At 36.5% G+C, this 16,274-nt stretch overlaps 1 protein-coding gene across 1 annotated transcript in view; it reads left to right on the top strand.

Annotated features, from left to right (window-relative positions):
• Positions 1–7,398, top strand: part of LOC6031031 (heparan sulfate 2-O-sulfotransferase pipe) — a 283,006-nt gene extending 275,608 nt beyond the window's left edge. Inside the window, exons 4-6 of the mRNA XM_038264684.1 lie at positions 2,404–2,522; positions 5,930–6,489; positions 6,548–7,398. Of these exons, the coding sequence (XP_038120612.1) occupies positions 2,404–2,522; positions 5,930–6,489; positions 6,548–6,872 (1,004 nt within the window). The 3' untranslated portion in view covers positions 6,873–7,398. The remainder of the gene's footprint in view (positions 1–2,403; positions 2,523–5,929; positions 6,490–6,547) is intronic.
• Positions 7,399–16,274: the final 8,876 nt, after the last annotated feature.

Here is a 16,274-nt window from a genome sequence, read left to right on the forward strand (position 1 = left end):
TTGTTGATTCAAGGTCAAACATTAAAACGCATTTTCCTCAAAAAGCGACGTACGACAATTCAAGCAAAACAATGTAAAAGGACCAATGCCGAAGTGTAAGCAAAGATAGACTTGCTCACGTCAGTTGATGTTTACATTTGGAACGAGCAGAATAGACTCTTTGTTTGCACTTCGGCTTCGGCCCTATTGCAATGTTTTGATAGAAGTTAGCAGGATAGAGTCGATTTGAAACATTATCGTCACTTCAAATTTCTTTCAAATATTTATGCTGAAAATAATATGCCTAATATAAGAAGAAAAAACGATTCTACTATAAAACACCGTCAAAATTTGAATTTGCAGACGGTGTTAAAAATATGCAAAACATTACTAAATTAATAAAGAAGGAGAAAACAACGTTAAACAATGCCTTTTAATTTATTTGCAGTGGGTTATATGTAGAAATTTTTGCATTAAAATTTTCTATTTTAATCAGTGAAAAATCAAACATTTTAAAAACAGCAAAATCCAAACAAATTAAATTTGAACTTACAAAATAGATTTTTGTGATTAATTAAATATCCAGATGTAGACAGAAATATTTTTTTGATTTAAAAGTTGATATGTTTTATTTTGCTACTAACATTTAGTCTAGTTAATGATTTTCCGATACAACAATAATATAGTTAACATAAACATTACCATTATGTTACTTCCACCTGGCCGGGAGAACCTCGAATAAAAATTAAATCGTGCCATTTTTCAGCCAATCCCACCCACAAAGCGCACCACAAATCCGTTTGCTGCGGAACACTTTATCAAAACATCGCGGAAAATCTAGCTTATCACCCCGTTATTTTCCAATGTGTCATTTGTTCGGCAGCCTACAGCAGCTTGAAGGACGAGGGGCGGGAGAGCTTTATCCAACACCTGCTCGCAATTGTCACGCACAATTTGGGCAGATTTGTGCGGTTGGGAGTTTCTTTTTTTTTTTTGGTTTGCTCCATTTTTTTTAGATTTTTTTTATGGGGCTTTTTAATGTAATAATTTGAAATAAATGTTTAAAACAAAGTGAAAGTTACAACTAGGCATTTTTTTAAACCACCCTAACGAATTTTGCTACTGATGCTACCAGCATCGAGTTAATGCTTCGCCAAACATAAATCATTCCGATAATTTGCTGGATGAGCTACGTCGGTGAGTGATGTCGCACCTCGCGCTATGGGCTCTGTGGGCCGGGACTAAAATTTATCGGCTGCTGAAATCGGGGAATTGTTTTATGCGCGCTCATTTGCGGGCTATTAATTATGTTTCGATGTTGGAGCTGAGGTTCATGATTAAAGTGTGGGAAAAGAGCACCATGGTACGGCAATCGTTGTAATTTATTCTGTGATTTTGCTTCATTTTTTGAAAAAATGTTTTGGAATGAATTCAATTGCATAACTTGCAAGGTAAAAACACGATATTTCTTACTCTGTCAAAATCGCCTCTCACTTCTAAACCTTTCGTTTGAACAGTTTGACCCCGCCAGTATCAACAGCGATCCATCCAGGAAGGTCGAAACTACTCGATAGCAGAAAAGATCGCGCACGTGCCAACCGGCTACTAAAAAGTAAACGTGGTGTGAAAGGAACATAACTCTTTTCAACACCTTCACTGTTGCAATTCTATAGGAAAGTTGTGTAGCAAACAAATTTGAAATTCAATGCACATTAAAAATACTGAATTTCTAAAATTTCTTTTGATTAAGAGTAAATTAATACAATATTTTGATCTATTGCAAAAAAATATTTCATTTTAAACCTTTCATATTTAGATGTTATTGGTTTCTTGAGCCCAGTCTAGTGCCTATCTTCTAAAACTAAGACAGCACGAGACTGTAACAGGTCATCGATAAAAGTTCAGAAATAAATATTGCTGTTTGTTGAAAGGTCCATCAACAGCGCGCAGTTTATTATAATTACAAAGTATCCAAGATTGGCCTGTCACCTGTTACGAGGTTGTTTAGGTAAATCGAACTTTCCGCCCGAGATTACCGCTCGAATCGTGGCCGGCTATCGGTCAAAATGCGTTTTCATCGACTCCCGGAATGACCCCACAGTTCCCACGACCAAACCATTAACGTGACTAGGCGGCTGGCGGTAGTAGCTGTAAAACATGCACATTTCAAATATCAACAAATTGCACAACAACATCATCGTAGCACGTCCGGGAAAGACTGTCGCGGGGTTAATTTATTGGACGCCCGCGAAATGTCCCTCCTTTACGACTTTAGTCAAGTTGACTTGGGGACATATTTTGCCCACAACTAGTCCCACTGTGCCTACTCCCCCCGGTAGAATTTACGGCCTGAACTGCACTAAAAGCTCGCGACGCGATTTTTACTCCAAGCAATATCTGAAGGCTTTTTCTCTCCCGTTACAGCCGCCTTTGGAACCGGGGCCAATCAGCAGCAGCACCAGCATCTGCCGGCATCGCAGCGCCATCAATCCGGAGAAAGTAATCTGCACCACACGTACAACTACCTGAAGAGCACCGGACAGGTGAGTGAGCTGAGGGGGGGAACTGCCGTAGATCTATAGCTGATCTAGCTCAGAGGGTCAAAATGTTATCGACGTTGGTAATGCTGATTGGAACAGGCTTATTTGCACTTGCACGATACATGATGGTAGCTTCTGAGAAAAAAATTGAGAGGTTAATGAGGTTAATAGGTTTTAATATTTAAATTTAAATTTGATATTTTGCCGGAAAATTACATAGTAGTCATAACTTGGGACAGGCTTGTCAAAACATTTAATCCACTATATATTTTTAAAAAATATAAAAATTTAAATAACAAGGTATGGTCTCAACATTTGAATAAGCAAAGTGTTTTAAAGTGCACGCCCCCTCCCCTTTAAAATCGGTTTGAAAAATTAGGGGACAAATTTTTTTTTTAAACTTCAAAATTTACAAGGAAATAGAAGTCTAATCAACTCAAAACAATTGGAAATGCATTATCCTGCGTTTATAATCATATTTAGCATGCCTGGGATCGATCAAAAATATTTTCAATTTTTGTGGAACCGCAACATGATTTCGTGCAAACCATCGATTGCTATACACCAAAAGCTTCGTTTTTGCACCAGGAACAATAATCCGATGAAAAATCGCACTGCACGAACCGGTGGCCGGAGTACAGGCCACCGGAAGATCCGAATTTTTGGACAAAGTGTCAGATTATTCCAGTTGTGAACTGATAAGCTTTCTTCTACCATGAATAGTCATGAAAAACAATCCTAGAATAATATTAAATACCGTATGACCCATCGGAACCGGTTCCACCTATCTCCGGTGGCCACATCCGGAACCGCATTAGGAAACAGCGTAAACCAGTCATGCGACGTATCAAACTTCTTGATTTTGGACGGAGACATGAGTTTTACACTCCTCTCTTAAAAACATGAAGTTTGATGTATCGCAAGAGTGGTTTAAGGATTTTGCCATGTATGATCTTCGGATGTGGCCACTGGAGAACGTGGGAACCGGTCACTGAAGGTAAACATTTATTTTAAGGATACTCTCCATCCAAAATCAAGAAGTTTGACACGTCGCATGACTAGTTTACGTTGTTTCCTAATGCGGTTCCGGATGTGGCCACCGGAGATCGGTGGAACCGGTTCCGATGGGTCCTATGGTATTTAATATTATTCTAGGATTGTTTTTCATGACTATTCATGGTAGAAGAAAGCTTATCAGTTCACAATTAGGATAATCTGACACTTTTTTCAAAAATCCGGATCTTACGGGTCTGTACTCCGGCCACCGGTCCGTGCAGTGCGATTTTGCATCGGATTATTGTTCCTGGTGCAAAAACGAAGCTTTTGGTGTATAGCAATCGATGGTCTGCGTGAAATCATGTTGCGGTAATTTTTTGGGTCCGTTTTTCCCACTGAGCAAAGTACAGCACCGCAAAAAGTTATTTTTTCGGCGAAAAAAAAATCTCTTCAATAATTCGATATTTTGAAACTAATGATTGCAAAACAACAGGGCTTTTGGTGTATAGCAATCAAGGTTTGCGCGAAATCATGTTGCGGTTACACAAAAATTGAAAATATTTTTGATCGATCCCAGGCATGCTAAATATGATTATAAACGCAGGATAATGCATTTCTAATAATTTTTCAAACCGATTTTAAAGGGGAGGGGGTGACATAAACTTTGAAAAATATTTGCAACGGCCTTATGAAGTTAAAAAAAGTTGCACTTCCAAAAACATATTTTAAAAAATTGTAAATTTGATGATATCTGCAGTTTTTTATGGTTCAATACCACTTAGGGGGCTAAAAAAGTCATTTTTAGTGCTAAGGATTAAAAAATGATTTTTTTCAAACAATTTTTCAAAAATCATGTTTAGATGTGAAATCTAATTTGCAATTGCAAACAAAAAGCAGATAATGGTGAAATTTCCGAAAAATGTTTATTAATGTACAATGTGAAAAAAAATCACGAAGGAAAAGCTTCATTGCAAACAATATTTTCGAAAAGCTGAGAAAACATTTTTAATTTAACCTTATTTTGATCGGACTACCGGTTGCTGTGATATAGCCTTTTGAAGCTTGAAAAATATTTTTTTAAAAATGAATTCTCTCAATGTAATCTAACTACCGTTTATTTTTCAACTTGCGATGTCTCGGAAACTACTTGTTTGATTTTCAATTTTAAACATATTTTTTTTTAAATCCATCAAAAAAAATTTGAGGTATCGCGAATTGAAAAAGAAAAATATCATTTTTCACAAAGCCGTTAACTGATGAACAACAAAATCAAAGTAGACAAACTGTGGGAGATTTTACTCAGTTTTTTTTTTTAATTTTTTGCATAGTGTTTTTCTCTCGTGAAATTTTTTTTCAAATTGCTAAAAAAATAATATTTTTTGAAAATTTTCAAAATTTTTATTACTTTGTTTGACATTTTTTTAAATTTTCTTCGAAAAATCTTTTATTTTCAATTCATAAGGCCGTTGTATATAATTTTTGAAGTTTATGTCCCTTGACTCTGACCAAAGTCGAGGGGGGGGGCAAAAAAAAATGAATTTACGAGCCACAGTTTTAACAAGTGTTTAAAAATGCATTGTACACCTGTCCAGTTGTTTTGAAATTAGTTTTCAAAATACCTATTTATTGACGAAAATTATTTTTTTTGCAAAAAAAAAGTTTTTGCGGTGCTGTACATAGGAATTTTACAAAAAAAAATCCAAGCCCTATCATGCTGAATATGATTATCAATGCAGAAAAATGCGTTTTAGATTGTTTTCATATGATTTGACTTTTATTTTCATTGAAATTTTGATGTTTTTGGAAAAAATATTTTTTTGCCCCCTGATTTTTCGGACCAATTTTGAAGGGGGAGGGGGATGACATAAACTTCAAAAAATATTTGTAATGGCCTAACTCGATATCACAACCCCAAAAATATGCATAAAAAAATCAAAAATTCAAAAAAAACCTATTTATTTTAATAATTTAACTTTCAGTGACAAAACGTCAATTAAAGATATCGGGATTTTTTCCGTGTAGCTCTTTTATTCTGAAAAGACCTAGCTTTTCACTTTGTGTGACAAACTTCCATTTTTACCAAATTCGGTGGATGTAAAGCTTAGATTGGCTAATGAAAAATGAAAAAAATCGTCTGTACGATGAACAATATTGAACTTTATTACCGAATTTCGGTAAGTTGTAATTTGAAAATTCATAAAACTTGACTGAATTTGCTAAAAAATCTTACACTGAAGAAAAAAAGCTAAATATGATATTTTTTTAAATACTAAAAACGGAGGAAGAAAAACATAAATATAAGAGAAATAAAGGTAACGGTACAATAAAAGTTGTTCAAAATGAAAAAAAAGAAAGGAAATCCAAACAAAATGGGCAACAGAGATATAACGAACAAACTTCAACACCAATTCCAGATGCAAACGCTGAGCGCCCACGACCTGAACAACACCCGCCGCGCCCAGGTGCCCATCATCTTCTTCAACCGCGTGCCCAAGGTCGGCAGCCAGACGTTCATGGAGCTGCTCCGCCGGTTGGCCATCCGGAACGATTACACCTTTCACCGGGACGTGGTCCAGCGGCTCGAGGTGATCCGCCTTTCGCCAGACCGCCAGCAGGAACTGGCCGAAATGGTTTCCGATCTTCCCGTACCTTCCGTGTACGTCAAGCACGTCTGCTATACGAACTTTACCCGCTTCGGGTTGCCCATGCCGATCTACGTCAACATGGTGCGCGATCCCGTCGAACGGATCATCAGCTGGTACTACTACGTCCGTGCGCCGTGGTACTTTGTCGAGCGGAAGCAAGCCTTCCCCGATCTACCCCTGCCCGATCCTCGCTGGCTGAAGAAGGACTTTGAGACTTGCGTGCTCCAGGGCGACCCGGAATGTACCTACGCCCAGGGAGCCATCCACGAGGGAATCGGGGACCATCGCCGACAGACACTGTTCTTCTGCGGTCACGACGATCAGTGCTTGTAAGTAGAATGGGTGGTGTTACGATCGCCAGGTACTTAGTTATAAATGTTCTTCCAGACCCTTCAACAGCCCCGGAGCCCTGGAACGCGCCAAGTACGCCGTTGAAAGCCAGTACGCCGTAGTCGGAGTCCTGGAAGATCTCAACACGACCCTTTCCGTTCTCGAGAAGTACGTGCCCAAGTTCTTCTCCGGGGCGCCCTCCGTCTACTTCAACGAGGTGAACCTGCTCCAGAAGATCAACAAGAACAACTTCAAGCCGCCCGTCTCCGAGGAGATCAAGGAGCTGGTCCGACGAAACTTTACCCGCGAGATCGAGTTCTACCAGTTCTGCAAGCAGCGATTGTACAAGCAGTACCTCGCGGCGCAACTTCCGCACCATTGAGAGGCCATTGCTACCTCGCAAGAAAGCTAAAGTTCCACAACTCACAGTTCAGCAACAATAACTTTAAACAAGTGACTTCATTTCATCAAAAACTTCAGCGCGCGCAACTAATACCAGAATCCTCTTATTTATATTACAAACTCAAAGCGCGAAACAGTCCCACAACTTCCACCACCACACCTGTTCGAGTTTAAGTAAGTTATCGAAGCTAGCGAAATGATTTTAAAACAAAACCTTAAATAAAAGAAAAAAAGTGAAACTTTGAATGTGATAGGCTATTGTGAAGGCGATCCCCGCACCACACGAAATTTGTACATTACGATTGACCGCGCTGTTCCGATTCGGACTCCTCTCAAAGGGAACAGTTGATGCTACACTACACCAGATTTTTGTTTGAGTTGGAAGGTGACAGCGATCGCTTTTTCGTATTTTTGTAAGATGATTGTAGATTTTTAGCTCTTTTATAGTTGTAGAATGTAGAAAGTATTAATAAATGTTAACTTATAATGCATCTTGATTACATAAATTTGCTGGTTTTAATTGACAATGATCCGAATTCCGACATGACGTTGCAGAAATGGGCAGTTTAGGCATTGCCTCATCATCACAAAACACTTCTCATCTCATAAAACACTTCTTCCCTCAAATCCCGCAAATACCTCTCCAAGAAGCCAAATAAAGTTCTTCCCAAGCTAGGCTGGCAGGTACCGCTGCTGCTGAAGAGTGTGGCACATCTAGGCAGGGGAGAGATTTATGCCACAGAAATGTGAATTTAATGATCCATTAAGGGGCGGAGAGCGCCATATTGATTTGTCGGTATTGCCGGCGACGCCCGCCATCGTCATCTGCTCCTCCTTTACCGGGGCTTCCGGTTCCGCTGCGTACCGGTGCTTTTTGAAGTGCCAACGACCTGGTTGCTCCAAGTCTCGTCTCGAGATGCGATAAATTGTATCGTAAATTTTCACGCAACGCTCAGATTTGTTTTATTATTTATTTGTCTCGTGGCAGTTTTCAAAAGGACGTAAGTATCTTTCGAAATCACAACTCAGATCTAAATTTCAAGACCTTTTCCTAAACTAGTCCATTACAAGCGATTCCGATAATTGGATGGCCTTTAAAAAAAATGATTAATGCTCCATCGTCACCGAAACAGTACATCAAAGGATTTGGACTAGCCGACTAAACGGAGGCGGGACATTATTCCGACTTGATTCATGTCCGACTCTCTAATCTGCCGGATTACAGACCTGTGTCCTGCCACGCGGGTGCAATAAAACACATGAATTGTTGCAATTGATTTTCCGGACGATTTGGGAGCTCGGCAATCGTGACTTGTACGGAAGGAAGAAAAAAAGGGGGGAGCTCGAGGGAGTTACGACCGCCAGGGGAGGAATGTGGCACGTGGCCCAAAACACCGTGGCGCGCCACAAATCGCTGACCGGACCGCAATCTATTTGCGGATTGGCACCTACTTTTGCAGCTGTATCAGGATGGTGTTACTCATTTTGGGGGGAAATAAACAAAAGATTTTTTTTGCGTAACAGTCAATAAACAATTAGATGTTTATCAGGGGTTCTGATAACTGTTTTTTACTCATACTACTAGAAGCTACACAAACTCGTATTTTATTTGAAAGCATAAAAAATGATCAATGTTTTATTATTTATTATTTATTTATCAGGATTTTTGTTAAAAAAAATCAATACATATGAATAATAAAGAGTAAAGATGTATATTTTTATTGTCATTTTTATTGAGCAAATCATGGCACGTCGATACTTTGATACAGTTTACTTACTGCAAAAACTTTAATGGTAGTTTATGCAACAAGTTGCAAAAATAGGATTTTTTAAGCACGAGTCGTGCATTTATCCAACGAGGTTCACCGAGTTGGATAAATACGAAGAGTGCTGAAAAAATCAAGTTTTGCAACGAGTTCCATACAAATTTTTTTGCAATTCCAAAAAAACACACACTGAGTGAAATTTTATGTCAAATTTTCATGTATTTTGTCAATAAATCGTTTAAATCAAAAAAATGTTGAAAAGTGTTACTTTTCGAAACAAGTGCTGAAAAGTTCAACTTTTCAGCACCCATTTGTAGAACTTTTCAGCATTTATTTTGAAAAGTGTTGCTATTCGATTCTGTTATTTTTGGTACAGAAAAGTAGGCTGTTTCGTCGTTCAAGAATGACAGGAAAAGTAAATAGTTTCACGACGGAATTGCAAAAAGACAATTTTTGCAATTCCACTGTGAAACTGTCAACTTTTCCTGTCCTTCTGGAGAAACGAAACGACCTACTTTTCCCTACCAAAAATTACAGAATGGAATATTAATACCTTTCAATAAGTAGAACTTTTCAGCACTGAAATGGGTGCTGAAAAGATGAACTTTTCAACACTAGTATCGAAAAGTAACATTTTTCAATATTTTTTGTTTTGAACGATGCATTTGCTAAACAAATGAATGTTTAAATAAAATTCCATTGAAGAAGAGTTTTTCGGAATTGCAAAAAATGTTGTAAGCAACTTGTTGCAAAACTTGATTTTTTCAGCCCTCGTCGTATTTATCCAATGGCGGATAAATGTACAACTCGTACTGAAAAAATCTTATTATTGCAACTTGTTGCATAAACTACAGCCTATGAAAGAAAAGAAAACCTGAAAATAGTTATTTATATACCACAAAAGATACAGCGTTGAATCAACGCTAAACGTCAAAGGAGTATCGTGCAAGCAGTGGTGATGGGAAGGTGGATTTTTGTGGTGTTCTCTTTGTGCTATGTTCGTGTTCATGTTCAAGTCATGCATGCAGTGGGGGGTCATTGTGGTAATTAATATTATTGCGCGTCAGTATCGTGTGGGCAGCAGGGCCAGGAAGATGGTTTTATTGTTGTGTTCGTTTTGTAATGTATTTGTATTAAAATCTAGCATGGCTTTTTGTGGTGATGGTATTGGTGGTGGTGGTGGTGGTGTTAAAAAAAACAAAAAAAAACAAACGTTCAATTTACTAACATTGAGTCCAAAACCTCCCTACAAACATCTATACCACTAGGTGACGTAGAGATCTCTGCGCATTCTAGATAGATGTTTACTAACATACCTTCCAATCCCCGAGGTTAGCAAGGTACCGGCCAGGAGCCCCTTATCTTACTGGATAGTATTACACGCTCATCTAAAGAGGAAAACATGGTATCTCCCGTGTTGGAATATTGTAACCGGATGAGAGTCTAGTGCTATTATACATTTAATTACAGTTAAACAGCAAGATAAGCGTTGTGCAGCCATCCGGAATTGTGCGACCTTTATTGCTAATGCTAATGCTAATGCTAATGCTAATCAACGCTAAACGTCAAAGCAACTTTTTCAAAACAACAAATGATTTTTGTGGAATTGAGAAAATCAAGGTTTGTTTCAACGCAAAATCGGCGTTGATTATATTCAACGAAATTTTTGTTGAAACAAACCACGTACAGGCTGATTCTACAAAACATTTTTCTGCGTGTATGTAACGACTTCTTCCAATTTCAAACGTAACGTAATATATTTGAAACAGAAGTTTTTTAAGAAGTCCTAAGTATTATCTTAAAGTATGCAAAATACAACAAATTTATTGGAGAATCGGTTCTCAAGATATATATTTTTGAATATTTGAATAGCTTTTCTGTATGGACACATTAGACAGCTGCCAAAATTATATAGATACTTGTATAGACGAATTAATTGATGCAAAATGTCTTTTTTGGTCATAGAAAAGATACATACAAAGTAACATCCAAATAAAAAAAAAATACAAAACAATAAATTTGCATAAAACTTGCTAATTCTTTACTTTTTGGAAAAAAAGAATTAAACGGACCAAATATAACCGCTTTTTATTAACTTTTTATCACAAAAATTCGACTTCGACAAACCTTATCACCTTCGGGTTTTGTCTAATTTTGATTTGTGCTAAAATTTCGGGCAAAAAATGCCAACTTTTTCGCTATATGCCGAACGTTTAGATTTTTGCCAAGCTATGATTTTTTGAAAAAATATGATTTTTGAAATTTCCAAGTATTGAAAATTGAGGGCCGAATGGGTAGCACTTAGACAAACTATTTTTTGTAATATTAATATTTGGTAAGGCCATATTTTAGCAACCAAAGGTCTGATTAACAATGTCCGAAAGAGAAAACGGTTGATAATTGTCTCAGCGTTTGAAATATATTTTTTTGGAGATGGACACTATTTAAAAAAAAAATATTTTTTTATTAAAAAAGTATTTTTTTAAACTTTTATAAATTTACAAAAAATCTTATTGATTCCAAATTAAATTTTACATTACATAAAAAATGATTTTCGGACGCATTTCCGGCAAATATTATTTATTTCCAAAAATCACTTTTTCAAAAATTCAAAGCTTGGCGAAAAACTAAACTACCATCACTTTCTGTCAAAAATCAATGATTTGTCAAAATAGAGTTATAATTATTGTGATTTAAAATATGTTTTAAAATTTGGTATTTTTTCCGTGTACCTATTTTTTGAATATTCCTAATCATAAAGTACAACTTTACAGAAGACATAGTATATAATAATCACATAAACCCATAGAAACCCAAAATATGAAGAAAAAAAACATATTGTTTAACAATTTTTGAGTTTCGTTATGGTGGTTCCTTTAACTTTGCCTAGGAAAATTAGACATTTTCAATATGAAATATATCGAATTTAAAAAATACCTTTGGGATTTTTTAACGTTCGTACTGTTTTGAATGCAACCTGGCGGCTTGAAAATTGGCAAACCACCCTAATTTTTAATCAAGACAAAAAATGCTCATTCCCATATTTAATCACTTATCTCAAGACACCAAAACTCCAGAACGGCACCATTTTTCAGATAATCAATTTTCCACTTGATTTTGCGACCTGAACCACTGTGCAGTAGGGTGACAAGATTTTTTTTTGTAAAATCATAAGAGATACCCTCTGGCTCGATTCTTTAGGTAAAAAAAGAAACTGTGCCAATTTTGAGCGAAATCGGTTGAGGATTAAGGGTCGCTATTGGTCGTTGAAATTTGTATGGGAAAATTTGCAAAAATGTATGGAGAAAAGCAAAAAAAATAATCAAAAACCAAAAGGTGGCGTTAAATGTGTAGGATCAATAATCAAATTTGTAGAAAACCACAAAATGCTCCGAGTAAACAGGTTTCATTTCACAGTGACTTATTTTTGCCTAGGGAATCGGATCAGGTAGTATCCCTGAGGTCGATTTTTTATGGTCACCCTACTGTGCAATGATACAAAATGGCTAATTTAGACCCAAGGAACCGATGGCAACAGTTTCATCTAAATAAAAAAATCAATAATTCCAAGCATTTTTTTTATTCTAGAGAACTATTTAACTGTTAATGAGTATAACCTAAATATCGTTAAATATTCAAATGTCAATTTCTCAGTAACTGTTGAACCAATTTTCATGTCATAAAATAAAATATTCATGAAATTGACTGATTCTTCAGATAAAAATATGTTTACAATTTGAAAATCAAGCCTTTTTTCGAATTGAAAAAAGTTTTTTTTTTTGGAATAAATATAACTTGAAAGCCTTCAATTTGACTATACCTCGCTCGCTTCTCAAAAAATACATTCTTGCAGCTTAATCCTTCCACAACCACAGTTCGCGCATAAATCAATACAAGCTTTTAATTTAATGCTCCCGCGGTGCAAAGTTGTACATATCCCGTATCGTTGGCTGTTGCATTTTCCCAAGCTTAACCCCCTTCCCCGCCCCGGTAATGCTCTTATGCTCACAGTCAGTGTATATCGGTGCGGGGATTTGGCTTTCTCGAAGATTTGCTTTTTATCGCCGGCTATATCTTTGCCAGCCTTATTTATCCGTTCTGTGTTGGTTTGGTTTGGTCTTAGTTGGACCTAGAATATATCGCGTAGCCAACCGACCACCGCCGACGTCGACGCCGCCACGATTCTTGGCAAATCCGCCAAGCCCCGCGTGCAGATATCTCCGTGATTCGTGATGCGATTTTCCAGGGCTGTTGGCACGTGTATATGTGTGTGTTTGTGTGTGTGGGGGTGCCATTCCGTGGAAAAGAGGCATTTCACAGCTGATTCAAGGCGCAATCCAGCCGGAACTGATTCCGAGAGCATATCTACACGATAAATTTGTTCCTGACAAATGGAATGTTCCGCGGTGGCGGCTAACCGACCGACACGTGGTAATCGAATCCTGCGCCTGGTGGAATCCGTGGATTTCCGGAGATTGATATTTTAGAGAAGTGCATTGCTGCTGCATGATTTGGAACAAGATTGAACTTACTCATTGGTATTCAGTTTAAAGATATTATAACAATCGTTACATTACGCACCTAATATGCATAAGTGTTATGATTGAAAGGACATTTGCATATAGAAACAAATTGATGCCATCATCATCACATAAACTGCTATTTCATTCAAATCCTTGATTGGTTCATTCTTGACAAAGACACCAATGTAAGCACCTATTGTTGTTGGAAACGAAACCACATTGCTCCAGTGAACCATATTCATAAACTAATCGAAAAGTTCTTAGCCTCCCCTCCAGGTTCAGTCCTGTGGGGGTCACCCACAGGAGGTCAAAGATGTCCGCAGAGCAGAAGAGTACACAACAACAACACATCATCATGGTTTGTGAGATTGAATATTCATTTGATTTGTTTTGTTGTCCTGGCTTACAGTGTGTTGAGGTCGAGGGCGGCTTGAGTGTCCTTCCTGTGGGAATTTAAACTTTGAAAGCTCAATGCCCACCCAGGTGCGTTGTGGAATTGTGTTTGGTTCTCACGGGTGTTACCCTTCCGATTCTCGGTAAGCACAGAGGACATTTATAATCATGCCAAATAATGCCCTGGGAGGATTATCGAGAAACGTCACAATTGAATATGTAACAATTAAATCGTAAGCTGGCTTGTTCGAAAAAACATATTTTCTTCTGACAAAAAAGGATTTCGATTCAAATGTCCGAATTGATTCAGCAAACACCTTTTTCGAAGTAATCTTAACACAGATTTGTCGGGTTTGGAGCAAGGTTTGGACATAAAAAAAATCAGTTATCAGTTTTTTTTTGCAACTCATTGCATTTTTGGGGATCAATTTGCTGAACAATTCTCTACGAAATCGGTCTTTTTTCTTCAATTTTAATTTTTGTATTTTTTAATCCGACTGAAACTTTTTTGGTGCCTTCGGTATGCCCGAAGAAGCCATTTTGCATCATTAGTTTGTCCATATAATTTTCCATACAAATTTGGCAGCTGTCCATTCAAAAACGATTTATGAAAATTCAAAATTCTGTATCTTTTGAAGGAATTTTCTGATCGATTTGGTGTCTTCGTTAAAGTTGTAGGAATGGATATGGACTACACTGATACACGGTAAAAAAAATGTTGGTGATTTTTTATTTAACTTTTTGTCACTAAAACTTAATTTGCAAAAAAACACTATTTTTTAATTTTTTTCATTTTTTGATGTGTTTTAGAGGACATTAAATGCCAACTTTTCAGAAATTTCCAGGTTGTGCAAAAAATCTTTGATCGAGTTATGATTTTTTTAATAAATACAGATTTTTTCAAAAAATCAAAATATCGGTCGCAAAAATTTTCATCTTCATTTTTTGATGTAAAATCGAATTTGCAATCAAAAAGTACTTCAGTGAAATTTCGATAAAGTGCACCGTTTTCAAGTTAAGGCCATTTTAAGGTAACTTTTTTCAAAATAGTCGCAGTTTTTCATTTTTTTAAATAAGTGCACATGTTTGCCCACTTTTGAAAACAATATTTTTGAAAAGCTGAGAAATTTCTCTATATTTTGCTTTTTTGAACTTTGTTGATACGGCCCTCAGTTGCTGAGATATTGCCGTGGTTTGAAAACATGAAAATTTATGATTTCCAAATCTCACCCAAACGACCCACCATTTTCTAACGTCGATATCTCGGCAACTAATGGTCCGATTTACAATGTTAAAATATAAAACATTAGTGAAATTTTTCGATCTCTTCGAAAACAATATTTTCAAACAAATTAAATCAGTACTAATATTTCTAAAGGCCAATTATTCAATATTACGCCGTTTTAAAATTTTAGTCTTTTTTTACCGAAAATTTTTTAGGCGTTTCCGTTCCGTTGCAAAAACACTAACTTTCCTTTCTTATTGAGGTAACTCAATGTTTCTGAAAATCTGTAGAGATTGTAGAGATCAATATCATCGGATTTTTTTCAGAATTTAAGTTTTGTAAAGTTATAAATTCTTTTTTTTTTAATACCTTTTTATTAAATACCTTTGACTACCTTCCATTTTTTTTCAGTAAAACGTTTGTTTTCCCGCCTTTAAATTATATGTTGTATTTGGATATGACTGGTATGAATTTTATTTGAAGTTATTTTGAATTAAATATACTTTATTGAATCTTTCTTATAATAATTACATTTGGTTTACATAATAAGTGGTCAGCTGTGGCTCTTCAGCTTTAGTTTGCTTTTCGTGATTTAAACACTGTTCATATTCATAACTTTAAAAGTATATGATTTATCATTTTTGTAACACTAGGTACAATGAGGAAAAAAAAATAAGAAAACATAACCTAACCTAAAACTAACTTAATCTTACCATAAACTAAACCAATCCTTGAATCAAGGGGTATTCAGATATAGCACATTTTTCCCTGAATTTCAAACATTTTTCTTGAATCTTCTGATCCAACATTTTTACTTCTGCTAATTCATGAACCTCACTTGATCTTGTCCAGCCAGGAACATTCAAAACCATTTTGAGTACCTTGTTTTGGACACGCTGGAGCTTCAATTTATGAGTTCTAGCGCAACACTCCCAAACAGGTACTGCATACTCAATAACGGGGTAAATTATTTGTTTGTAAACTGCTAGCTTATTTTTCAAAGATAACTTTGATTTTCTGTTAATTAAAGGATACAAACACCTGATGAGAATGCTGCACTTGTTCAATATTTTATCTACATGCTGCCGAAACAATAGTTTCGAGTCAAGTATGAGACCTAAATAGACAACTTCCTTTGACCAGGGTATTGAAACATCATTCATTTTAATCAAAACATCATCCTTTGGGACAAATCGGGCCGATTTGGAAAGTGGAAAAATGATGGTTTGAGTTTTGGCTGCATTTATGCGAATTTTCCAGTCGCCAAAGTATTCGGAAAGAACGTCAAGACCCTTCTGAAGACGGCCAACTAAATATCTGGTTATTTTACCCTTATAAATAACGGCAGTGTCATCAGCAAAAAGTGACAACACACCATTACCAGGAAGAGTAGGCAAATCAGATGTAAAAATATTGTACAGAAGTGGGCCAAGAATACTTCCTTGGGGAACCCCAGCATCAATGTTGAATAATCC

This window comes from Culex quinquefasciatus, chromosome 3, assembly GCF_015732765.1.
Source record: "Culex quinquefasciatus strain JHB chromosome 3, VPISU_Cqui_1.0_pri_paternal, whole genome shotgun sequence".
Lineage (NCBI taxonomy): Eukaryota > Metazoa > Arthropoda > Insecta > Diptera > Culicidae > Culex > Culex quinquefasciatus.